We start from the raw sequence: 27373 nt of genomic DNA, 5'->3' as shown, positions 1-27373 counted from the left end.
GTCTAATAAATAAATATTGTGCCATTTTTTCCTGCAACAACAGTGAGATTGGTTCATCTGAGAGCAAATGACCAAAATTACCCAGTGGACTTTTAGGTAAGGGACACCATTGACGGGGGGGGGGGGGGGTTTGATTTAAAAAAATTGTTTCACTTAACAAATGTGGCAAGAAAAATTGTAAAATGGGGCAAAACTCAATCAATTTCTCACTTAACAACATACATTTTGGGCTCAATTGTGGTCGTGCATTGAGGACTACCTGCACTTACCTTCAGTGTTACTTCATTCTACTGTAGCATTAAATTTCATATAGAACAAGCTTGTTCTTTCAGAATTGTGGAATTGTTATATAACTGTCTACCTTTAGAAAAGTTTCTCTTGAGTTAAACTCAGCTCCTATAATTTTATTGATGTGTCGTAATTTTCTTAGCAGTAGTATGAAAATTGTCATTGTTGCTTTTGGACAATTTTTAATATTTTACTATTAAATATACAGTACTGAGATTCCCAGGTGGGTTCCCCTCCAATTATTAGCCAGGTTCAACCCTGCTCATCTTTTTGAGAGCAGGCAAAAACAGCCAGGTTACATCCCTACAAATTGAAAGCTCTCTCTCTCTATCTCTCCCCTCCCTTCCTCTCTCTCTGTCACTCTGTGTGTATGTGTGTGTGTGTGTCTATCTCTCACTCACTCACTTAATCACACACTGTGTGTGTCTGTCTCTCCCTCCCTCTCTATCACTCTATCCCTCTCCCCTCCCTTCCTCTCTCTGTCACTCTGTGTGTATATGTATGTGTGTGTGTCTATCTGTTTCTCACTCACTCACTCACTCACTCACTCACTCACTCACTCTGTGTGTGCATCTCCCTCTGTGTCTCTGTCTGTCTGTTTTTCTGTCTGTCTCTCCCTCCTTCCCAACCTGCAGATGGGCTCCGGACCAGTGGAGCCTCTTCCTTCTTTTTAACCAGGTGATCTTTATTAAGGCATAAAAATGAACCTTAATTAGAGGCTCAACAAAAGAAGCTGGAAAGAGATAATGAGATAATGGAGCCAAGAAGCTGAAACCTGGAACTGGAGAAAAACCTTTTCTATCCCCTTACCAGCCCATTCGGGAAGACGATCCCTCCCCCCATGGATGGGTTCTAGACCAGCGGAGCCTCCCTGGACATCACAGCAGCAGCAGCCCCAAGTGTGCCGATCTCGGCGTTTTTCACATCGGGGCGTGCTGCAAGAGGGAGTGAGTGAAGACCTTTTCTAGCCGGCGCAAAGGATTTCCCCCAACTTGCTTTGCTGAGCAGGGGATTCAGTAGAAAGGAAAGCAACTTCAGAGCTACGGCTGGCGTTGGGCCGGCAAAGGCTTCCCACTGACCTCCCCCCCACCTCCGAGTTCCTGACAGATCGAATTATTTCAGCAACAGCTTCCCCCACCATGGCGCCCAGCCTCCCCCTCGTACGTCACCTCCGCTCCGTTCTCCAGCAAGCCTCATGGGGTTTTTTGCCTTTAGGAATAAGAATGTTTAAAAGGCTTTTTTTTTTTAATTTGAAAAAAAGATGATGCAGGTTCTGAAAGAGTGAATCTCCGTCGCACTGCTATGCTTTTTCTTCCTCCAAATAATGGTCACTGCTTATTGTAGCGAGTCAGCCTCCTAACTTCAGTCCAGGCTCTGCAACTACCTTCTCTCCCCACCCCCCCAAACCCACAGAAACAGGAGGGAATCGGTCATTATCATTAGCACTCTCTCCCACGCCTGGCCTCCCCTTCGGAGGTAAGGGGCGGGGAAGAGCAGATCTCCCGGGGACACAAATATTCCCCAAGTGCCACGACCCGCTTCTCGTAGCTCCCCCCACAAAAAACAGGAGAGGAGTGAAATAATGCTACGCTTTGGAAACGCGGATCTCCAATGCCAGGGCCATGCCAGGAGCTTCGGGGGTTCCCTCCAGGCCACCTGCACAGCCAGCAGCCGCATCCACAGGCTCCGTGGAGAAAGGCAGGCCATGGGAAAGGGGAGCAAGTGCGCTCCCTGGCTCCCCACTCCAATCTCGCCCGCCCAGTTCCCAGACCCTCTCTTTGGAAAGAGTTCTCCAGCAGCCTCTGGCAAGGTGTTTTCCCCGCCCCACTCGGGCGCAAAGCAAATAAAGCAAATAAAATATAAAATGCTGGTTTACCTTTCTCTGCTGCTTCTCTCCCTGGCTGGAGCCAAGAGGAGATCCCTGTCCTAGTCTTCCTGCTGCCCTCGTGGCATGGGCAAAACAGACGGTACTTTGTCCCTTCTGTCTCCCCGTTGCTCAGAAAAGCAACTCCGGGAAGGTCCTTTGGTGGCGGCCCCCGGCCGCTGCAGCGATCATAGCCCCCGGCCACTGCGCGGCCCGGTGCCAGGTACTCCGCGGCCCGGCACCGGTCCGCGGACCGGGGACCACTGAGATAGACCATAACCTACTACTAGATAAAGTAGAAGAATGTGGGTTGGACAGCATCACCACCAGATGGATTCATAACTGGCTGACCAACCGCAATCAACATGTAGCCCTCAATGGAACTGCATCTATATGGAGGGAAGTATCCAGTGGAATACCCCAAGGCTCTGTTTTAGGCCCAGTACTCTTCAACATCTTCATCAATGATTTGGATAAGGGAATAAATGAGGAACTCATCAAATTTGCAGATGACACCAAGCTGGCAGGAATAGCCAACACTCCAGAAGACAGACTTAAGATACAGAAGGATCTTGACAAACTTGAACATTGGGCACTATCTAATAAAATGAAATTCAATAGTGAAAAGAGTAAGGTTCTACATTTATGCAAGAAAAACGAAATGCACAGGTACAGTATAGGGGGCACCTTGCTCAATAGTAGTAATTGTGAGAGGGATCTTGGAGTCCTATTGAACAACCATTTAAATATGAGCCAGCAGTGTGCAGCAGCTGCCAAAAAAGCCAACACAGTTATAGGCTACATAAACAGAGGGAAAGATTCAAGATCATATGAAGTGTTAATACCACTTTATAATGCCTTGGTAAAGCCACGCTTGGAATACTGCATTCAGTTTTGGTCGCCACAATGTAGAAAAGATGTGGAGACTCTAGAAAGAGTGCAGAGAAGAGCAACAAAGATGATTAGGGGACTGGAGGCTAAAACATATGAAGAATGGTTGCAGGAACTGGGTATGTCTAGTTTAATGAAAAGAAGTACTAGGGGAAACATGATAGCAGTGTTCCAATATCTCAGGAGTTGCCACAAAGAAGAGGGAGTCAGACTATTCTCCAAGGCACCTGAGGGTAGAACAAGAAGCAATGGGTGGAAACTATTCAAGGAGAGAAGCAACTTAGAACCGAGGAGAAATTTCCTGACAGTTAGAACAATTAATCAGTGGAACAGCTTGCCTCCAGAAGTTGTGAATGCCCCAATACTGGAAGTCTTTAAGAAGGTTTTGGATAGGGATTTGTCTGGAACGGTATAGGGTTTCCTGCCTAGGCAGGGGGTTGGACTAGAAGACCTCCAAGGTCCCTTCCAACTCTGCTATTGTATTGTATTGTATTGTATTGTATTGTATTGTATTGTATTGTATTGTATTGTATTGTATTTCTAGTCCTGCTTTAGGCATGAAAGCTAGCTGGGCAATTTTGAGCCAATTCCTCTCTTTCAGCCCATCCCATTTCATAGGGTTGTGGTTGTGGAGAAAATAGGAAAAGGAGCATTAAGTATGTTGCCACCATGAGTTATTTATAAAAATAATAAAGGTGGAATAAATAAAAATAAATTAATAAATATACAACTTAATGAACTTAGAATACTTATACCTTAAATAGGTGAAGAATTAACTGAGAATTAACTAACTGAGGAACGACTCACACCCTCTACCATCTGGAAGGAAATATAGAAGCTTGGGAGCCAGTTTTTGCTGGCAGAGCACTCAGGACACCACAGGCACCCCCAATACTAGTGATGTCGAGCTCGCCATGCCCACCCTGGCCAGCCCCACTTCAGCCCCCCATCAAACACAACCCTGGTGTGACGTCAATGAAATTGAATTGGACATCCCTGATTTATAGCATCTTATATAAAGAATTGCATTGTGGATTACTTCCTGGCACATCTTTTTTTAAAAAGACTTCTGTATCTTCTACTGCAAAAATATTTCTCTTGAAATTTGACGATGTGACATTAAAATTATGTAAATGATTTCTGCTATCACATTAGACATGACCAGTGTTCTTTTCTTTGGTTCACATATATTCTGTTAAGTTGCTTTTTCACACCCCATGGAATCTCCCTATTCATAAGAGTCTTTTAAAGAATTTACTAGAAGAAAAATCATCCTGATTTGTGGGTTATGGTTAATATACTCTGAGAGTGCTGGTGACATAGCAACACTTCATTTGCTCTGAAGATTGAACTGCGCAATACTCTGACAGATATAAATTATTTAGTTTTGCATTTTGTTCTGGAAAAAAAACATTATCAAAACTAAAAATCACATTAATCTATTCTAACAACTATCATGACTGTTCTTTTAAAAATGAAATAATTATATCAAATTACATTGGGCTTTGCGTGATCCATATTCAATCTCTGAACTTCTTCTTTGAAGCTACCTGGAATTCCAGGATTTTACTGCCCAAATTCAGCAGCAGTTTTTTTTAATGTTGACACTAATATTTCATAGAAACTCAAAAACCCAAGAAATAGTACCCCTCCAAATAGGCGTAGTATATATTAAACTTCAATAATTAATTGCAACAAAGTATTTGTGAAAGTATTCCACAGCATTCTGCTTACCACCTAGTTAAATACGGATTACAAACCATGACAACACAATGGATATACAACTGATTTGAAAATCATATTCAAAGAATCTTTATCAGTGGTTCCTCACCAGCTGGAGAAAGAAATCAAGTGAGGTATATCAAGATTTAGTGCTGAATCATATACTTTTCAACATTTTCATTTCAATGACTTGAAAGAAAGGGTGGACAGAATGCTTACCAAATGTTCAGATAACAAAAAATTGGACTAATAAAATTGAACTAATAGTGCTGTGAAGTGCTTTAGATTTGATTAAAGGATTTGGTTTAATTTGAAGGCTTTTAGCAGTTGAAAAATCCTAGAAACAAATGCAGGCCATATAATAAGTCATAGGCATGTGTTAAAGCATTGTGCTCACATCCCTGCATGTTCCAGAACTTCTCTTCCAATCAAAATTAAAGCACTGCCTGGCTCTTATAGCTAAAACTCTAGGATAAAGTCACTCGGATTCGGACAGATTTGGACTCCAATTGCACGGTACCAGCCGAGGTACCAGGGGAAGGTCTTGAGCGAATTTTATGGAGCGAGTTTCAACTTGCCGCTCCTGAGGAAGTGGACAAGGCCATGGGAGCGGTGAGTGCCTCCACCTGTATACTGGACCCGTGCCCCTCCTGGCTGGTCTTGACCAGCAGGGAGGTGACACGTAGCTGGATCCAGATGATAGTTAACACCTCTCTCCGGGAGGGGTCCTTCCTGCACCTCCTAAAGGATGTGGTGGTGAGACCCCTCCTGAAGAAACCTTCTCTGGATCCAGCCATCTTGAGTAACTATCGTCCAGTCTCCAACCTCCCGTTTGTTGGGAAGGTTGTTGAGAAAGTGGTGGCCTTTCAACTCCGACGATCCTTGGATGAAACTGATTATCTAGATCCCTTTCAGTCCGGTTTCAGGCCTGGTTACAGCACAGAAACTGCTTTGGTCGCGCTGATCGATGATCTCTGGCGAGCCAGGGATAGGGGTCACTCCTCTATCCTTGTGCTTCGGTCTTATCTCCCCTACTTTTCAACATCTACATGAAACCGCTGGGCGAGATCATTCGGCGGCACGGGATAAGATACCATCAATATGCGGACGATACCCAGTTGTATCTGTCCGCCCCGTGCCAACTCAATGAAGCAGTGGATGTGATGAACCGGGGCCTTGAGGCTGTTAGGGACTGGATGAGGGCTAACAAGCTTGTGCTCAACCTGGATAAGACCGAGTGGCTGTTGTGTTTCCCTCCCACTAATTTGGCTAGTGTTCCATCACTCAGGCTGGGGGGTCAAACACTACACCCATCAGACAGGGTTCGCAACTTGGGAGTCCTCCTGGACCCACAGCTGACATTTGACCACCATTTGTCAGCTGTGACCAGGGGGGCATTTGGCCAGGTTCGCCTGGTGCACCAGTTGCGACCCTACCTGAACCGGGAGGCTCTCACAACAGTCACTCGTGCCCTTGTGACCTCTAGGCTGGAATACTGCAACGTGCTCTACATGGGGCTGCCCTTGAAGAGCATCCGGCGACTTCAGCTAGTTCAGAATGCGGCCGCGCGAGCGATCGTGGGTGCACCTCGTTTCACCCACATAACACCTATCCTCCGTGAGCTGCGCTGGCTACCTGTCGATCTCCGGGTGCGCTTCAAGGTGCTACTTACCACCCATAAAGCCCTTCATGGTAGTGGATCTGGATACTTGAGAGACCGCCTCCTGCCAATTACCTCCTCGCGACCAATTAGATCACATAGATTAGGCCTCCTCCGAGTCCCGTCTGCCAGTCAGTGTCGACTGGCAACTACGCGAAGGAGAGCCTTCTCGGTAGTAGCTCCGACCCTATGGAATGAACTCCCCGTGGAGATTCGTACCCTCACCACCCTCCAGACCTTCCGCACAGCTCTCAAAATCTGGCTATCCCGTCAGGCCTGGGGTTAAAGTTTGTAATCCACCCCCACCCGAATGGTATGAATGTCGTATTCTATTTTAATTATGTATTGTTCTTATGTGTCACTGTTTGTATCCCCTTCCCCATGAGTTGTAAGCCGCCCTGAGTCCCCCCAGGGAAAAGGGCGGCCTATAAATAAACTTTAAAAAAAAAATAATGTAATTTGTAAGTAATTGTATTATTGTAAGTAGTGTGTGTGTGTGTGTGTGTGTGTGTGTGTGTGTGTGTGTGTGTTTTACCTACCTCTACTGGCTTGCAGGCTGGCACTTTATTTTTTATGTGGGACATAGCAGCTGGCAGGGCTGTTGGACATAGCGGCAGAGTGGCTTTTGCCTCTAGTGCCGGGGTGGCAGGGCGGCTTTTGTTCTATCCAGCATTGATTCTTTGAAGCTTTCCATAGGTCCTCTCTGCTTTTAAAATCTTCTGTTGGTCTAAGGAAGTTTTTACTCTATGGCTTTAAAGCCCTGTGCTGTGTCCGCCATAGAGTGGGATGCATCCCACCTCTATGGCGGACACGGCGCCAGGGCTTTAAAGCCCTGCCATCGTGCACTCTATAGAGCGGGATGGCGGACACGGCGGCTTTTGCCCGCTTGCCTAACCAGCCATAAACCTCACCGCACGTCACTTTATGAATACCTTTCTAATTTATAATGACCTAATTTTTATTGTTCTAAACTTTATGCAACCAGAAAGTCAACAGTCCCCAAATCCATCCACAGTAACTTTCAAAAAATAGGTTTGCTGAGTTTCTGAGTGCATGCATACTGAAAATGACCATTGGCTTACCTGAAGGGTCGTTTTCAGTACACTGCAAGGAGAGTCCAAGCAATGGATTAAACTCAGCCAAGTTCTAACACTAGTTATTGGAGAGAAGACAACATTTTGACTTGAAAGATAATAAATGAACTGTCTGAAGTTTATTAAAATAGCCTTGAACTCCATAGTGGCAGTATCTGCAAAATTGAAAGAATAGCCCAGCAGGAAAAGGAAACTGGAACATTGCAAATGATTATGTTTGAAATTCAAAATCTATTAGTTGTGACAGAGAGAATTGAAAAGAGATTGGAGAATATGGAATACAAAACAGAAAAATCTGATGGAGAAAGTGAGGATGTTTACCAAATGAAGAAAGTGGAGGACAGAGTTCAAAAGATGGAAGAAAAAATGAGCAAAGTGATAAGAAAACTGTATATTCTGACAACAAAGTGAGTGTGGTTGGCAGTGGCAAGAGCGGAATATGGAAAGGTGAGATGGATGGATTGGAACTCTACCCCAGACTTCAAAGCACAGAAGAAGAAAAGAGAGAAAAATTGACAGATATAAGGAGATAAATCTTGATAGAAGCACTAGTGATAACCAAAGATAAGCTGATGGGAAGAGCAGATGTTGGGTTTTGTGAGATACGAAAGGAACAGCAAGTTGCCAGGGAGGTTTATACAAGATTTATTAAGAAAGTAACTAGAACATTAATGCTACAAATGGCAACAGACCGTACTATTGCTGGAGGGATACAGGTTGATGCAATGAAAATCTATAATAAAAATTAAGCTACATTTAGTTTATTAGTAGCATGTATAAAATGAAGCGACAATAGTTATAGTTAAATAATGATTAATAATGATAACAATAAATATAGATATATTAGTTTGATAACATTAAATTTGATATAAACAATATATGGAGATTATGAGAGGAGGTTTAAAAGCTTTATTTAGAATATGTTATAATGATGTATTGTGATTGGATGATTTTAGGATGAGTTAATGGAATGTTATATAATTCTATTCTAGATTTTGAATATTAGATATAAAAGGACGTAAAAACTATTATAGTCAAATTAAGGTTGAGATATAATAATTGTGATATACATGAATATAGGTGAATTTAAAATATGCGGTTTGATATGAAAAGCAGGTAGTGACTATGAAAGAGATCCATGGAAATACTGTAACCAACTGACACACTTTCTACAATTTGTAATGGAAGATGGGATTTTTTATTTTTATTTTATGTTTGTCCTTGTTTAAAAAACAAATGAAAATTATTTAAATAAAAAAAAATCCGGTAGAAGGACCTCCTGTGCACGGTGAAACCAGGAGTTGAATAAATGTCAGGTCCAGACAGAGGACCACTCTATCAGGATGAATCTGACACAAGTTCTCTCTCACCAACTCTGAGATCCATCGAGCAGACGTGATGGCAATTAAGAAAACTGTCTTAAAGGTGAGATGTTTCAAGCTGGCGGAACATAGAGGCTCAAAGGGTGCAGATATAAGGGCCCTTATAAAGTCCATCCTGCAAATAGTCCAGAACTTGGGGAACAGTAGCCGCAGTCGGTGTTATGTCGTGTGCAGCATACCACCTCTCAAGGGATCTCCTGGTGAAAGAGACCTTCTGCTGGGGAATCCGACAAGGTAGATTGATGGACTGACTCATCAGATTGGTGAACCAGATTCTCCTTGGCCAGAAGGGAGCCACGAGTAGAACTTCTGCTCTCTCCTCCAGGATCTTCCGGATCACTCTGGGCAGGAGGGGCAGTGGGAGGGAAGGCATATAGGAGTCCCGGAGGCTAGGGGCAAAGTAAGGCATTGACACCTTCCACCTGCAGGTTGTAAAACCTTGTGAAGAACCTTGGGAGGTGGGTGTTCTCTGGGGATGGAGAATAGGTCGACTACCGGGTTGCCAAACCTCTGAGACAGAAGATGGAATAGGTCAGGGTCCAGGAACCACTCTGAATGGTCCATCGTGGCTCTGCTCAGCCAGTCCGCCTGGATGTTGTTCACTCCGGATATGTGCTCTGCCTGAATTGAGCACAGATGTCTTTCCACCTACCTTCCTAGGGACTCGGCCTCCACCATCAGAGATCTGATCAAGTACCCCCCTGCCGATTTATGTTTGATTTCATTGCCACATTGTCTGTGAGGATCATCATGTGGTGACCCTGGATGATGCTCTGAAAATGAAGCAGAGCCAGCCTCGCTGCCCTCACCTCCAGCCAGTTGATGCTATGTGTCAGCTCAGGCGCCGACCACCAGCCTTGTACAATGTGTTTGTGAAGGTGAGCCCCCCCAGCTGAACAGGCTGGTGTCTGTGGTGATGGTAAGGCAGGCTGGATCTCTGAAGAAGGAGCCCTTCATTAGCACGTCCACCAGCCAAAGGACCGGCAAACCAGAAATGGAACCATGATCAGGGCTGGAGAGTTGCTTTGTTTGGCCCTCTGGTATGGCAAGAGGAGCCACTGAAGCCGACGGGCTCAAGGTACAATGGAGAGGCAGGATATCATTTTTCCTAATAGCTGGGTCAGCTGTACAATCAGAACATTTCTTTCCTGGTGAACCTGATGCACGAGGGACCTGAAGCTCACCATTCGGTTGGGAGACAGGGAGACCTGACATGCAACAGTATCTATGACAGCGCCAAGGTGCTGCAACCTGGTGGTTGGGACCAGATGACTCTTTTCAGGTTGAGAGAAAACCTGTGGTCCCGAAGAACCATCATTGTGTATTGCAGGTCTAGCGTTGCTTGCTGGTGGGATGATGACTGGATGAGAATGTCACCCAGGTAACATTGTAGGCACACTGGGCATGATCTGAGGAAGGCCGGGACCACTGCCAGAATCTTTGTGAAGGTTCATGGGGCTGATAACAGGCCGAACAGCAGAGCCCTGTACTGGAAGTGCTGGCCTGCATTGAAAAACCTGAGAAATCTGTGGTGGGCCTTGCGGATGGAGACATGTAGATAAGCCTCCTTCAAGTCTATGGATGTTAACAGATCCCCTGGTCTGATGCAACCCAGGATGGATTGGAGGGACTGCATCTTGAATTTTTTGTATGCTATATGGCGGTTTAGCTTCTTTAGATCTAATATGCCCCTCCACACCCCAAATTCTTTGGAACAAGGAACAGAATGGAATAAAACCCTGTCCCCTTGTGACTGGGTGGAACCAGTTCTATGGCCTTGATCTCCCTGAGGTGGAGGATCTCCTGTTCCATGAGAGCTTTTTTTATAGGGCAGGAGGGGGTGGGACACCTGATGGAAGTGGCAAGGCCGGGGCGAGAGGAATTCCAGTGTCAGACCTATGCGGATGGTTTTTTTTATTTTTTATTTTTTATTTATTTTTATTTAAATGTTACAGTTAAATAGATAAAAAGAAATACAAACTATTGCTGGTGAAAATTCATGGCATATTACGTGTCTCTGAAGGAACAAAGATGGCACAATGGTGGGATTGGCAGTTAGAAAGTAAATTCCGGCTGGCAAAATCTCTCTGGAAAAGGGAAACGTCATGAAATCACCCTCTTCTACTCCAGACAACCGCTACTCATAAGTAATTCAATTTGATCTGATAAGCCACTGTAGATGTCATCGTCTGGAATGCTCTCTTCCGTGGGAAATGGCCATCACTGATGCTGCTCCTGACGGCTTGAAGCCCATGTTTGCAAATGACGGTTGTATATAGAGTTTCAATATCCATGATAGCTAAGATAGTGTTGCCAAGAGGATTGCCAAAGAGTTTCAGTTTTCTTAGGAAGATTGTGGTGTCTCTTATGTAGACGGTGCTGGTAGTATAAGGTTTAAGTTCATAAATTCAGATATTGCAACTATTAAGGTTCCAAGCTTGAAATAATGGGATTATCTGAATTGTTTGATCTGTGTATTTTTAGAAGGAAGAACTCCTGGAGTGTTTTCTCTATAGAAGCGTTCTTTTATGTCCTTAGGAGTTTATTTCATAAGGCTACATACTGTAGTTCTTTCTGATATGTTGCTGTGGGATCTGAGAGTAGAAGTTAGTAAAATTTAGCATTGCAAATGTGCTTTTCAGCTTTCTTAATATGATCAACCGCATTATTGCATGGGGAAAGTTGGGGGGTCGGCATGATCTCTACTTATGAATCCTCCTTGGAGAACACATTGGTGGATCCAACAGTGTTGGACAATGATGGCTGCATATATATGTCCTACTTCTTATTCATGAGAGTATTGTTTAAGTTTCAAGCAACATTGTATTGAGAAATAATTTGGGAATAGGTACAATTTCTTGAGCCTGCACAGGCTCCTCGAACAAACTTTCACTGAGGTCCGATGGATTGGGAGCAGCCTGCTCAGGGGTGGTAGAGCCCAAATGGGCAGAGGTTTTCATCTTATTTAAAATAGGGGAGACACTGAAAACAGCAGGCAGTTGGAATAATCAGAAGGCAGTTGCTCAGGTGCGAGTCAATCTTACTCCCAGCACTGGCACAGATGCAGAACCAACGAGACTAATCTTCACTGTCAGGAGAGAGCTCAAGCCACAGGGAATAATCCCCAATAAAGACTCCGCTAGAGGCCCGGACAAGTAGTCTGCAGCAGCAATCTGCAGAGAGCAGGGCAGGAGGAAAGGCACTGGCAGGCAGGAAAAAAAGCTAAACCAAAACAGCAGCCGCGCCAAAAGAGGCAATCCAAAATGGCCACCAGAAGTGGAAAAATGCGTGCAGAGGCTCTGCACTGACAGCCGCTCCCCAGCGAGCACAGAAAGTGGCAACAGATAACCCCTGCCGTGAATTCAATTGCACAAACGATCATGAAAGGCGCTATTGCATGGGCATCATCACTCCAACCCCATGCTCCCACCGGCAGCTGCCAGCGACCTCTGTGGCACCCGAGCAAGCCCAGGACACTGTGGAAGCCGAGAAAAGCGAGAAGGTAAAGGAAATTAAGAGAAACAATATGCAAAGGGAACTTCTCACCTCTCCTGCTCTTTAGGGAAGGAAAAATAAGGAAAAAAAGGTTCAAATTAATACAGAAGTTTTGAGAGTTCAAGCCAATCTAAAAGCCTGAAGAGAAACTAGAAATACATCCAGTGGGCTTTGACTGAATTGAAAATCTGGCAAGTCAAGGCAACACCAAAGGCGTGGCTAAAGTCCTGGGCAGATTGGCTGAGTTTAACCCATTGCTTGGACTCTCCAAGAAGCTTACTGGAAACATGGAGAATCTTGTCTTTTATGTCTGTCTATTATTAAAAGAATAGATTTAGAAAAAGTAGATAAAAGTATTCTTCTAATGATTTTATCATTAAAGATTAATTTATTCATTAAGTTATGATTGTTTCATTGCAACGTGTCTTTTAAAAATCCTTGAGAATTTGAGGTACTCATATTCAGTAGGAATGCTATATTATAACATCTATATTGGGAATAATTTATTTATTGGTAAATGGAATATTTTGTACAAAATGTTTTTAATAGGAATTGCAATATAAGAAGAAATCAAGTAGAAGGATTAAAATTAAAATAAATGCATAATATACATAAGAAGGAAAAGTAGGACAACTTTTTGTCTGGACTACTGCAACGTGCTCTACATGGGGCAGCCCTTGAAGAGCATTCGGAGACTTCAGCTTGTCCAGAATGCGGCCACGCGAGCGATCGTGGGTGCACCTCGGTTCACCCACGTAACACCTATCCTCCGCGAGCTGCACTGGCTACCTATTGGTCTTCGGATACGCTTCAAGGCGCTAGTCGTCATTTATGAAACCCTTCATGGTATTGGACCTGGGTACTTGAGAGACCGCCTGCTGCCAATTACCTCCAATAGACCGATTAGATCCCACAGATTAGGCCTCCTCCGAATTCCATCCGCCGGCCAATGCCGACTGGCGACTACCCAGAGGAGAGCCTTCTCTGTGGCTGCTCCGACCCTCTGGAACGAGCTCCCCGTGGAGATTCGAACCCTCACCACCCTCCAGGCCTTCCGCAAAGCCCTTAAAACCTGGCTGTTCCGACATGCCTGGGGCTAAAGAGCTTTTGCCCACCCCCCCGAATGGTATGGTTGTTGTGTGCTTTTAAATTGTGTATTGTTCTGTTCGTCTTTTTTTTATCCCTTATCTGTACCCCCTTCCCTGACTTGGATTGTGAGCCGCCCTGAGTCCCCTTCGGGGAAAAGTACAGCATATAAATGCAATAAATTCAATTCAATTCAATTCAATTTTTTCCCCTTCGCTAAACCGGGCATGGTCGTGGCTAGCACATGACCCATACAGCCTGTGAGCCGGGAGTTTGACAGCTCTATTTTACAAGATTTAAATAACTAATTGCACGTAATAATTAGTCTAAAAAAACTAAGATAACGTTTGCTAATTTTCTAGACTCCATAATGCAGTGATGAGCAGATAGCTGTGTGGTATAATGTAGTCCCAAATCACCGGGGGGGGGGGGAGCAAAGGGAGTATGAGCCTTTGAGCCTGATACTCAGTATGCCCCATTATCACCTCTGCTGCGCAAGCTTCAATATGCTGGTTGCCACTTAATGGCATAGCCCCTTTGAGAAACCTCTCTTCCATCTGCCTACCTTATAAGATCTAACAAGTTGGATATACTTTGTCCCCCAATCATTGAGTGATATCATCTAATGATACCTAACAAATTAACTCTTGAAAAATCACCCCCCCCCCCAAACAAAACACCTATTTCTGGTTTCCAGGTATTTCATTTCTGGAAAGTTATGTACAATTTGTGTTTCACTGTACAAAGAAAGCCTGATTATTACTGATCTCACCAGTTTTCTAAGATATTATACCTTCTCACAACTTCATTATTTGGTTCATTAATTTAAAGCCTTTATAATTTCTAAATTCCTTCAGTTCTACTGTGTTTTAAAAAAATAGTACTAAAGCACTAACTGTGCTTGACATACCTTCAAACCTTGCATAAATTCTATGGATTCCATTCTTGATAATTTTATAATGCAAATATGCAATTTTATATAATTTGACAATTATATCATGGTATATATGAATTCATTTTTATCAGTTGAGAAAATGTCATTGATCTTTGTTATGTTAGTCTTTTCTTTAAAAAAAATATATTTTATTATAATATGTGTATGATACATGTGTTTCTGTATAATACATTGCAGTACTCAAGAGAAAAAGGATGGATCAAACTGAGCATACATCTATATTCTTACTAGCAGTTTCCCATAAGTGCAGAATCCTTCCCCCCCCCCCCCCTAGATTGCTACAGGAATTGACCAACTGGTTCATCAGTTGAGCCTGAGCGTGAAAGAGTGTTTGGACCAAAATCATTGAAGATGGGTTTCATGTCTAAGGTGGAACTAGAAGTCACAGCCTCCTGGTTTCCACTCTGGTGCCTTAACCACTAGACCAAATTGGCTTTCAAGCAAACTGAATATATAGGGAAGGCTATATGTTTCTTAGTCAAACAGTGTATTACTTTCTGACAAACATTCAGATATTTACTATAAGCCAAGGGTCCTTGTCTACACAACTGAACTAGACAAACTGAATTCATCATCACATGGGGGTGATTTTTTCGCTTAAAACAAACGGTGGAAATATGCGAGTGTAATAACATTCTATGGCTTCTGATAGAATACAAAAATGTGGCCTTGGAATGGGAAAAAGATGAATGAATCATTAAGAGTCATGGTGGAAGTTGAGAAAAGGACTGCTTGGACCTATAGAGAGAGAAACTGATAGGTTTTCAAGATCATGTTATTATGCACCATAACAATGAACATGACTCCCCAAATCCCTGCTGCTTTTATTTCCTGATCTTTTCTTTGTCAAAAAAAAAATCCCTTATACCAGTGGTCTCCAATCTTGGCAACTTTAAGACTTGTGGACTTCAACTCCCAGAGCTCCTCAGCCAAGGTTGGAGACCACTGCCTTATACTTCTAGGATCTGTTTTAGGGATAAGGTAGTCCCAGCTGCCAAAATCAGTTTCCTACAAACTGATGAAAATAAAACTTGGCTCAAATGAAGTAGGACAAGGTTTACTATATAATCAACTTTCCTTTCAGTTCCTTTCCCCTCAGTTGAGCTCTACTTTCAAAATAACAACCTGCAGGAGGTTCTCTGTTGCCAATCTATCTGCAAACATCTGTGTTACACAGATGGATTTTAAAGTGTTATTTTCCTCTTTCAGCAAAATGCATTAGACCAATGTTTAATATAGAACAACAGATTTAGTCAGAGGAACAGAAAGGTGGACACTTCTTTTGTCATAATCCAAAGAACTAAATCCCCAAATCAGCATCTAGAAAGACCAGTCATGCTTGTAAAATTAGTGTTTTTCTGAGGCAAAGAGATTGGTTGGTGTTTTCTCAAAAATTAAATTGCTTTGTTAAAAATGTGTTATTATATTATTATTATCCTGCATTTAAAAAAATATTTTGGACAGCTCAAGCCAGTGAACATAATTAATACTCCTGCCTCCTTTTTTCCCTGTGAGTTGGATTGGACTGAGATAGTAACTGGCTTAAAGTCAGTCAGCTGGCTTTCAAACTTAAAGGAAACTTAGGAAGTCATGCTCTCCTGCTTTCTAGATCAGCACCTTCACCAGTACCCCAAACTTCCTCCAAAGATAGCAGTTATAAGCAATAGCAGTTAGACTTATATACCGCTTCATAGGGCTTTCAGCCCTCTCTAAGCGGTTTACAGAGTCAGCATATTGCCCCCAACAATAATCCGGGTCCTCATTTTACCCACCTCGGAAGGATGGAAGGCTGAGTCAACCTTGAGCCGGTGAGATTAGAACCACTGAACTGCAGATAACAGTCAGCTAAAGTGGCCTGCAGTACTGCACCCTAACCACTGCGCCACCTCGGCTCATAGATGAACACAAGGTTGTTGAAATTCTTATAGCATTCCAATATTTACTGACATCAATTCATTAAGCATTGTGACTTTAATTTCCCCTTACATTTCACCCAGGTAGATGGTGATATAGTTTATCTTCATTACAGATATATTTACATAGAAATGGTTGGATAATAACATAGATGCCATAAATCACCACTGAAGAAATGATATTTGCTGACTGAATTGCAGTCACTAACTTTGCTTTTTCATTTTGGTCTTCTCCCAACCCAGTATTGTCTGTGTCAATCAGCTAAGGTATTGTTTCAATGATCAGAAACCATTTTCACCAGGAAGTTAGAACACCCTCAGTTTAAATTATACTTTGTTCAGTAATGCATAGCAAATGCGATCTGCAAAGAATTATTGTAAAACTTAGGATCAATGATTGGAAGGCATGCATCATTTGAATCAAGAGAGAGATAAAGAGTTACATAAAGCTCTTCCCTGCAGAAAAGGAAACTTTCGAATTCCCTTCTCCCTTCTTTGTTATCAGAAATGCTGATTTGGCAATATTTCAGCTGTTAAGCAATTCTTAGACATCCTTGTACCCTGGAAGCTACAGTAATTGCAATTCATGTTTTGAGAGAATGGAAGGAAGAAATCAGGATGAAGAGAGGGGTGGAAAGGAACAGGAACATGGAATTGAAAAGGAAAAAAAGACAAAAATGCCAACAGGAAGGAAGGAAGGAAGGAAGGAAGGAAGGAAGGAAGGAAGGAAGGAAGGAAGGAAGGATGGATGGATGGATTGATTTTATGGTACACCAGAAGCAACCAGGAGGAGACAAATCAGAACTCAGAGAAACTTAGATGGTAGGTGGAAAGGGTAAGACCAGTTGTCTGTTTTAATGTAGACTGGATATTGGATACTGGAGCTCACAAATTACAGGTACAAGCTTAATGAATCCATCAATAGGATTGTTTTATTACAGAGATTAGAAACGCATATGTAAAACTGGCAGATTCCCTCTTTTTCATCTTATGCCCACTCTTCCCATCCATTTGTGATCTAAGAATAATCTATTTCTGGGCAGAGGAATGGTTGATGCCTGTGCATTTTGTAATGAACCACCTGAATTCACCTGCTTTTTCTAGGCACCAGGAATACCAACCAAACTACAATCCTGTTATCATTAGGAATCAGTTGATAAACTAAGATAGAACTTCTAAAATTAAGCTCCCCTTAGAATTTCCCAGAAGTGACTACCTAGATGTTTTATTCTCTTTTAAATATGAAATGAAACCCATTTTTAAAGAAAATTCTTAGCATTTGATGGTTTTATTTTAATTTCGCTTTATTTTATAATATTATTTTATTTGAAAGTTTATTTAATTGTTTCATTATCTTGAAAACACTTTTATTTTTTATTGTTTATTTTATTTTTGCATTGAATCATTTTAAGAATATATATTGGATAATGGGAGATAGATAATCAAATTCCAAGTGACTTTGATAAGCATCTAGTTTCAATTGCTACAATATAAAAAATGCCAAGACTCTAGAAAGGGGGCAGAAAACAAAGATGATTAGGGAACTGCAGGCTAAAACATGAAAAACAGTTGCAGAAATTGGGTATATCTAGATTAATGAAGAGAAGGGCTAGGGGTGATATGATATCAGTGTTCAAATATCTAATGGGCTGAGAAGACTGGTCAACTTATTCTCCAAAGCACCTGAAAGCAGGACAAGAAGCAATGGATGAAAACTAATCAAGGAGAGAACCATCTTAGAACTAAGGAGAAATTTCCTGGCAGAAAAATTAATGAATGGAACAACTTGCCTTCAGAAGTCATTAACTCTGTTATTCTGTTATCAGTTATACTCACAATCTCCATGCATATATATTGACCATAGCCATATTATATATGGCAAAAATGTAAAAATACCTGTAAATAGAAGTAGAATGACTATGGATGAAGAAAGAAAAGATAGTACCAATAGTAAAAGGTGCCTTGGGTGCAGTCCCAAACCATCTGGACCATCACCTGGACACCATAAGTATCAGCAAAATCAATTGCCAGTCAATTGTAAAAGGCAGCTTTACTTGAATAGCTGAAATCTTACAATGATACCTTTAACACTTTCAAATAACACCTGCTTATCCCAGGTCTTTGATAAGGACTGCAAAGATGGATAAAAATTAAATCCAGTCTAAACTTCTGTTTGGTTATGCAATCAACCATAATAATGTATTTAAATATTTTCAGCAATAGCATTTTCATTAAGGAAAAATGAGTGTAGCTGATTCAAGAAAAAATAATGAAATGACTTAATAAATATCAAAATTAGAACCAATTACATATTGTGTGTGGGAAGTTTATAAAGTTCTCCCAAACTATAATTTTCAATGGAAGAAAAGAGGCAAGAACAAATATGTGATGTAGCCTTATTTTCTCTTTCATTCCTTTTACCTTGTGTTCTTGGTTATAGGAATTGCAAGGTGGCTTTTGCAGTAACGACTAGATTATTGCAATGGCCAACTAAAGCAGTTATCCTTTTGGTGATTTTCCTGTGTAAAGTGTTTCCTGCTTTCCCTTGATGACTTACCAATTATAACAGTGTGTTTGTTTGTGTTGGTTTTCTACATTGGACACTTTTTACCATTTTCTTACCAACCTCTAAACTCAAAAAGAAATGTTAATAAATGGGACAGTTGAGTGAAGAAACTTCATAGAAATAGTAGTTTTCATTTGCTGTTCCTATTGCTACTCCCTCTTCCACAATATGTTTTAGTATTTCCATTTATTTTGTCATCCTATTACTAAGGTCAACAAGCCTGTGAAAAATTCATCCTAAACAGTTCTTAAAGAGCATCTAATCCCAATTCCATTTTAGTGACAGATACAAAGACGATAGATAGGTGATAAATGATAGGTGATAGATAGATAGATTAATAGATAGAATGAATATCACCATCAAAAATTAAACATTGTACTGCAATAATAAATTATATCATATATTATTTGGAAATAAATCTTTTTCAGTTGAATTTTACTGGAATTATGTTTGCAAAACAATTCTCAGCAAGATTAAATTTTCCATATAACCGACTGTCCGTCGTTTTCTCTTGTATAAATCGGAGAAATAAGTATTTAATAAGAATACTTGTCTATAACAATGAATGTATGCTTTTTGAAACTTAGTCACTGGTCCCAATCACATAACAGTTATAAAGCTTGCCGTTTTTACCAATCATTTCTAACCATCTCTGTGGGGGAAAAAGGCTTTTAAAATTGAAATTAACCTAATTCCTGTACATACAAAATTCTTCTAATTTTCCACACATTAAATATTCACTGAGTGCCTGTTCATATGTCTGGCTGATGAGTAAGAAATATTGAAACCCATACTTATAATAAAAATAAAATTTTGAGGCATGCCTCAAAATTTGACCCAGATAATGTATTTCTTACCTTAATATATAACCAATAATTCTATCTTCTTCCTTTTTTATATGGCATAGATATTGCTTCTTAATTTAAGGGCTTCCTTTTTCACACAATTTTGTCTGAAAGCCTGAGCCTTATATTACAACATACACTTAAAAATCCTACTTGGAACATCATTGACCTGTTTAATGCATTCAAACCTTATATGACTCCCTAGTTCCCACCCCAACCCAAGGTCAGGACACAACAGCAGCCTTGGAGAATGGTCATGCTTCCTTCATGTCAGTGAATACAAGGGTGTGACCAATTTAATAAAAATATACTTTATTAAGATAGGTTGGAATACAAACAAAGGTAAGCATGTTTTTAGAATAAGAATATCTTGAATTATATTCAGCATATAATTATAGCCTTTTAGCTATTATAGTTATTTAGAAACATTATTTAAAATTTTGAAAAATGAAAGTTTAATTGAAATATATATTTGGTAACTAAATCTATAACATGTAAGTAATCTTTTGTTATCTTTAAGATAGTTCTTTATGTGGGTTTATAGTTAAAATAAAATTATCAATATATTAGATGCAATAACCCTATTCTATTCCTTATTAAATGTACAGGAATTAAGGTTTTCAATGTCATTAACAAGTTCAGAAATGTGTTATTATCAAATAAACATAAAAACAAGATTTATAGAATGTGTTATGTGAATTACATTAACATGAGGCATATAAGATTGCTGAATACAAAATATACTTCGAGATTTGCCTTAGGTCATAATGCTCTAAACACACCCACACTCACACCCACTACCATTTCTGTATAAAGAATAAAAATAACTAATAACTAATAATCTATTCATGTGCAGGATTTTTAGGATGCAATATACAGTCAGGTTTTGGAGACTTTATAATGTTTCAAATTTTAATTCTTCCTTGTTCTAAGTATTTTGCATACACTTTTGCAAGAGTTCAAAGTCATCTGCCTTTAATCTATTTGTTTAACGATTTCCAATGTTACTTTTAACTATGCATAAATTTTCACAAATAACAACTGTATCTGAAACTCTGCTTCAGAGAAATACTTCTCTATGGAATGGCATCTAGTAAAGTTATTGGACTTTTCTATGTGTTCTTTTTAAAACAAACACCAAGTTTTGCATTTTCGCTTAAGAAACTGGGGTGACATCTATGCCCCCTTAAGCTAAGGTAAGACTGAAACCAACCAATCTTAGAAGGCAAGGAGGATGCACTGCACACAATGCAATTCTCCATTGTGTGTTTCAGTTGTAAGTGACTCCATTAATAGTTCATTCTATCTGACTGCACATATAACCATTCACAGGGATTAGCTACCTTGGCAAGTCAGTTCATTCAAACGCATCAATTAAAAATTACAGGCTAATACACTCAGTTACAACTTATGCACTATTGCACCTAAGAGCAAGGTGAGATTTGCTGTGCCACATGACCACCACACTCCAATCTCTCAAGTTTTATCAATTATTTTAGGCCTTGATCCTGTAGGTGGCTAGAAGATAACAAGTTTTGAGTGGCCTAGGGCACTTCCCACCCATCAGAAGCACCAAACCCCACCCACCCCCATTTCTTCGTTGAAGCCCAGCTGTAGGTACTTCATAAAAGCTAGTTGGAGGCACTTGTGTCTTACCTCCAAATCTGCCCAAGCTGCAGGATGTGGATGAGAGACTGCATCAGCCAGATGCAGAAGGCGCAGGAGGCAGATCTGGTCTTGGGGGTTCGGATGCCGCTGCAGCCGCCACCTCCAGCTCCTCCACTGGTAGTGCTGGTCGCATTGGTGCTGCTGCTGTTACTGCTATTCGTTGCGTTGCCCTTGCTGGCATTGGATGCTTGCCTTTGTGGTGTGGCCGGCCGGGCCCCGGCATCCATATCCCCCGCGGCCGAGCCGCTGCTCACCAGCAGTTTGCTTTCGCCGTGCCCGGCGGAGGAGGAGGAGGCAGGAGCCACCGAGGCGCAGTCCTCGTTGCTGAAGTCGTGGACAAACCAGCGGAAGCTGAAAACCTGCACCGAGAGGGAACCGAGCAGCACGAAGAAAAGTGTGAGCCCAAACCACCAGCGCTGGCTTCGAAGATAGTAGTCGACCGCCAGCCAGAGGTCCGTGCCCACGTCGGCGAAGTACACTGCCACGGCGGCCAGAATCCAGAGTCCGTCCCACAACGAGTAGCGCCGCTGCTCCCTGCCTAGCCGCAGGCACAGCGACGACGAGCCTCCGCCCGAGCCCCGTGAGCCCCCGGCCGCCCTGCTTCCGCGGCCGCAGCAGCAGCAGCAGCGGCATCCGCCGTTTCCAGCGCCGTGCCCTCGACTCCCGCCGCCGGACTTGCAGCAGCCGCCGCCGCCAGGAGACTCGTCATCCTCGGCGCTGCCGGGGCCCTCCGCGCCGGAGGAAAAGCCCGAGGCCAGCGCCTGCACCGAACCGGAATGCTCCGAATTCTGCAGTGGCGTGAACGCCACCTCGCTGCCCTTCTTCATCTTCAGCCGCCCCCCGTCCGACTTCGCGGCCATGATGCGGGTGGAAAGCGGCGGCGGCAGCGAAAGGGACCCAGTCCGGGAGCACCCTTTAACCCGCCCCCTCCTTCCCTCGGCGGACAATTCTCTCTCCCAGTTAGGTTTCCCAAAGAGCTTGTGGGGCTGGGCCACTGGCTCCTGCAGGCGCCGCTGGAGCGCCGCCTGCCTGCAGGCAGCCCCGCTCACCCACCCAGCCCCGGACAGAAGCGGCTTTGGGAGCAGTCTTTACACCGGCACATCGTTTTCTCCGCCTGGCCCGCCCCTCTGCCGCTGCCGCCGCCGCCGCCGCCACCCAGCTGACTGACGCCAGGAAAGAGGATGACCTCATCCCTCTCCCACATACATATAGACACGCGCGCGCACACACATACACGCGGAATAGCCGTGGCGCCCAGAAAAAAAAAGGGGGGGGGCGTTTGTGTGTGTATGAAAGAGGCAGGAATCAGGAAGCGACGGTAGTTTGGGGGCGGTTGCGGTGAAATCGCACATGCAACAGGAAGAGGGGACCTGAGGGGGCATAGAGGAACTGCCGACCGGCTATTAGATTGCGGAGAGGCGTGTGGGTGTGGGTAGGTGGAGGGGAGTGAGGTCTGCCTTGAGGAGGAAAGGAGAGAAAGTCCCTGGTTTTGGTTAGAGAAAAGGGTCCACTCGCGGCCAGGCAAAGTCAGCAGTTATGGCTGGTATCTCAACAGACCTTCCAAGAAGGGTTGATTTGAGAGAATGCCTGGAACGGAAAAGACAGGGAGGAGGAGTAAGAGCAGGGATCTCTTAAACGGAGAAGGCCAAAGGCACCTAGAGACACCTTCACACCTGAAGGCACAAGCGCTCCAACTCCTGCCGGGAGAAGCTGCGCTCTCCTTTTCTCCGCGCCCTTCCACTCTTGAAATCGATCGCAGAGAAGCGGTAGCTGATCTGGGGGCGTTACCGAGGGCCCGTGGAGAACTCGGGGTGGTGGAAGGCGGGTGGGAAAGCTCAGACGAGGCCGAGCAGTTCCGAAGGTGAGCTGACAAAGCAGGGCTCTCTGGAAGTTGGCGCTCCCCTAGGGGCCACCCATGGACGCAAAGGAGGATGATTCCAGAGAACAGGTGCAGAGAAACGAGGCCTCTAGTGCGGGAATCGCTGGCGGCTTCCTGCCGTTGCCGGGCGAGGGAGAGAGGACGCAGACGTTTGCCTCATTAGCACGGCCTGCTTTGTCACCTCAGGGCACGGGGGCGGGGCGGGGGGAGAGTCGTTAGCAGCAGGTGGTGTAAGGGAGCGGAGAAGCATTTCGCGTGGGGCGGGTGGCACCTCGGAGAGATCGCTTACCCTCCCCTATTCAGTTTATGTGCCACCAGGTAGAGGGAGGAGGGGCTGTGGCTAGAAGCCTTTTTATGCTCAGCATCTTCTCTGCATTGGTTAAGTGTCAGAGGCTGGCATCGGCACTGGAATCAAGGTGGCTGGCATGGTTTCAGAAGGCTAGTATGGCCCGGAGTTGGATGGTCTTTTCCAGCATAGCTGGAAATGCCTTTGACATACCAGATGCCCTTGTTGTCTGCCACAAAGCCATGTGGCATCTTCATTGATTGGGAATGGGACATTAGTGTCACTGAAGTTGACTAGTACAGCTGAAAGTAAGGCCAGAGAAGATTACCTCCTCAGACACATTGCATTTGACAGTTATGTGTGGCACAGTTGAATCTGGAACCTTATTTTGGATGGACACTTGCCTAAGCTCAAGAGATGAGTCAGGTGGAAGTAAAGAGGAGTTTCTTCCCCACACTTGTGCTGTGATTTCATGGGACACAGAGAAGCAGGAGATCTTCCTCAGTCTTAAGAAAATCATGTAGGGCATATCATGACAGTTGACTCAACATGATGTGCTTCAGGCTGTGAGATTGTACAGAGCATGCCAGCATAATTTGCTCTCTCTACTGCTGCTGTAGCAAGGCCAGTCAGGGGTACTGTCCTAACAGTTTACTGAAAAGCAAGTTGATGTGGGGCAATTCCTGTAAGGAGGAGGAAGAAGAGGAGGAGGAGAAATCTGCCAATTGCTCCCTATAATATTTTCTGAATAGGAGGCACATCTTTATGTACTGTTTTTCTTGAGGTCTTGGTTGAGGATCAAGATTATTTATTAGAGGAAGGGAGAGACCTGGACTTTTCTTGGCCACTTACAGAAATCAGAGCTGCCTCATGTAATGGTTGTATTGCCAAAATCACTAGATAATGTGCTTCAAGTTCCTTCTGTTGGGTGTTTTCTAGGGTACAGTTTTGTACGGCACCGTTTCTGGGGTCCTGTTAATCCAGTAGCATAAAACAAAATGGCCAAGGAGGAAACTTGGAGATGACTGGAGTCAGGAGAAGGCAGAAGTAAAAAAAAATTGCCAACAAGACCTTGGTAAATCCCAGCTTCTATGACATCATTCCCATGTCTGCTACCGAAGCTTTTGTGTTATGCAAATAGCAAAGCATATTCCAGATGAAGATAAAAAATCTTACCTCCATAGTAGATCAGGGGAAAAACCCAAAGTTAAATAGCCTTGGCTATGAGTGAGACGAAATCTGTTTCATGCAAATATGTTCTTAAATCATAATTAGAAACAATGCTGAAGCTAAAATTAGGTGAATGTGGGCAAGATGTTATAATCACTAGTAAAGGTATGTCTTAATATGAATTTTCACAACTATGCAGAAGCTGAATGAAGCAATAAATATTAAACACAATTTTAACTATGGTCTTAGTTGAATGTCATGGAAATTGACTGATAATTGTGCAACAAAATATATGTTTAATTTCTTTTCCCTAAAGTTGTTTAAGATGATTAAACAACTAGCCTTTTTCAAAAATGTGGAGGCTATATTACACCAAAAATATTTTGCTATGGACACATTCTTGTTCCAAGGTCCTGCCTTTCTCATACATCAATAAAAACAGTGACATTTTTTTCTACTTAATCAAGAACCAGTTTGGTGGAGTGGTTAAGGTGCTGGCCTAGAAACTAGCAGACTGAGTTCTAATCCTGCTTTAGACATAAAAGCTAGCTGGGTTGTTGTTGAAGGAAAATAGGAAGAAGAAGTATTAAGTATATTCACTGTCTGAACTTACTGTTACTTATAAAATAATAAGTGCAAAATAGAAGTCAAATGAAATATTTGACTAATAAAAGGTTTGCTTCAATTTGGACAATTTCTTAGAGCTCCCATCAGCAATATGTATCAGAAAGAAGAGTAGAAAAATTCCAGTCAATACTTATTGAATGAAGTAACATATAAACAGTTTTTGGGGACAATACTGTTGCCTCTTGTGTGTGTGTATGTATGTGTGTTTACAATGAAGAGATACTGAATGTCATGTTTCTGACAGTGGAGTTGTCTGCCTGTTCATATTTTGATATTTGCTACTGGACTTACCAATACGACGTTACCCTCGCAATTGGTCTTATGAACAAGACATTCTTGAAAGCCACTATTGAAAAACAGCAATTGTAAAAATGATTTTCATCTGTAACCTTTTGACATAATGACCACCATAAATACCTAATAATTCTTCTCTTTTGTCCTTTGGCGATTGTGGGCCCCATCTCTACATATAGGGATGTTTAAAAAGGACAAAGTAAATTGTCCTTTTGAGCGCATTTTACTTTAGAAGCCATATTAGCATAACCATTAGCAGACCAATTAATCTCTTTCAAAACTTTCTCTTCACCTGTTCTTTTGTCTATGTATAAGTATGCACACATAAATGAACATAATACTATAATTTAGGATTTCATTTCCTTTAAATTCTTTTTTCTATCTAATAATTTGATCTTGCCATAACATAGTAGATCTCAACACTGAGGATGCTATCTAAGGCTCTCCCACAAAGGGGAAAAAATAGAAGTTTCTTAATTATTTTGTTGGATGGCTTGTTCTTTTAAGTATAAGGGGAGTGGAAATTTTTGGGGGGGATGATAGGTTTCTGATACCAAATAACTTGAATGATTTTGAATATCAAATCTATGTTGTAGTGCAGGGATGTTAAACTCAATTTTATTGAGGGCTGTGGTTGACCTCAGGAGGCCGGGTGAGTGTGGATGCCTGAGTGGGCATGACCAGCTTGATACCACTCACTAGGTGTGGCTGACTGAGTGGGCATAACCAGCTTTACGCCACTCCCCAAACTGCTGGCATGTTTCCTCTTTGCATTGGGTAGACCGGGCTGAAGGCACGCTGGCTTGATGTTACCTCTTTGCATTGGGTAGACTGGGCCGAAGTAACGCAGGTAGACCAGGCCAAGGTGACAAGGGCCAGCCCCTTACATTTTCCAGAATGGCCTCGCAGGTCGGATGAGACCAGTGGGTTGTGAATTTGACACCCCTGCTGTAGTGCAATTTATGACTGTTTAAAATTCTGCAAAATGTCTTCCCCTAGTGATGCAACAATAATAAACTATGAATAGTTTTACTATATTAGAATTAGTATAATTACACTTCTCACTCTCAAAGGTGCTTTTTCAAGAGGAAACTGGACTTTCTGGTTTTTCTTTGAAGGCATTTCGCTTCTCATCCAAGAAGCTTCTTTAGCTCTGGAAACATCTTCAAAGAAAAAATGGAAAGTCCAGTTGCTTCTTGAAAAATTACTTTTTGGATTAACCAAGACCTGGATGACTGAGAATCTCCATAGATGTTTAGCTATGCACTTTGGGACGAACACCATTTGAATGGTGTAGGATATGAAAGGATTTCCAGAAAAATTGCAGACTACAGGAACCATTTACACTTTAGTTTGAGATGCAGACAGCACAGATTCATTCTCAACAGCTTGCCTCTGTGTTCAACAGTGAAGGGACACAGAACAGAGAACATCATGCAGAAAGCACTACTCCAACTTTTCAATGACAGAGCTGAAGAAGCTTCTTAGTTGAGAAGCGAAACATCTTTAAAAAATAACCCAGAAAATCCAGTTGCCTCTTGAAAAAAATATCTTTGGGATAATCATGACCTGGAGGACAGAATCTCCCTAGACATTTCTTATTCTCAAGCCATAACAGAGGTGCTGCTTCTCTGTTTAGTTTATAAATCATCTTTTTCTTAGTTAAGAAATAGAAACATTAATTTTCT

General features: G+C 42.5%; 1 protein-coding gene across 1 annotated transcript in view; it reads right to left on the bottom strand.

The window, feature by feature from the left end:
- The window catches only part of XKR4 (XK related 4), an 88943-nt gene extending 66654 nt beyond the window's left edge, over positions 1-22289 (bottom strand). The window contains exon 1 of the mRNA XM_032223048.1: positions 21418-22289. Within this exon, the coding sequence (XP_032078939.1) occupies positions 21418-22289 (872 nt within the window). The remainder of the gene's footprint in view (positions 1-21417) is intronic.
- Positions 22290-27373: the final 5084 nt, after the last annotated feature.

The sequence above is a fragment of the Thamnophis elegans genome, chromosome 8 (assembly GCF_009769535.1).
Source record: "Thamnophis elegans isolate rThaEle1 chromosome 8, rThaEle1.pri, whole genome shotgun sequence".
Lineage (NCBI taxonomy): Eukaryota > Metazoa > Chordata > Lepidosauria > Squamata > Colubridae > Thamnophis > Thamnophis elegans.
Note: the sequence above shows the minus strand (reverse complement) of the source record. Positions and strands in the feature narration are given on the sequence as shown.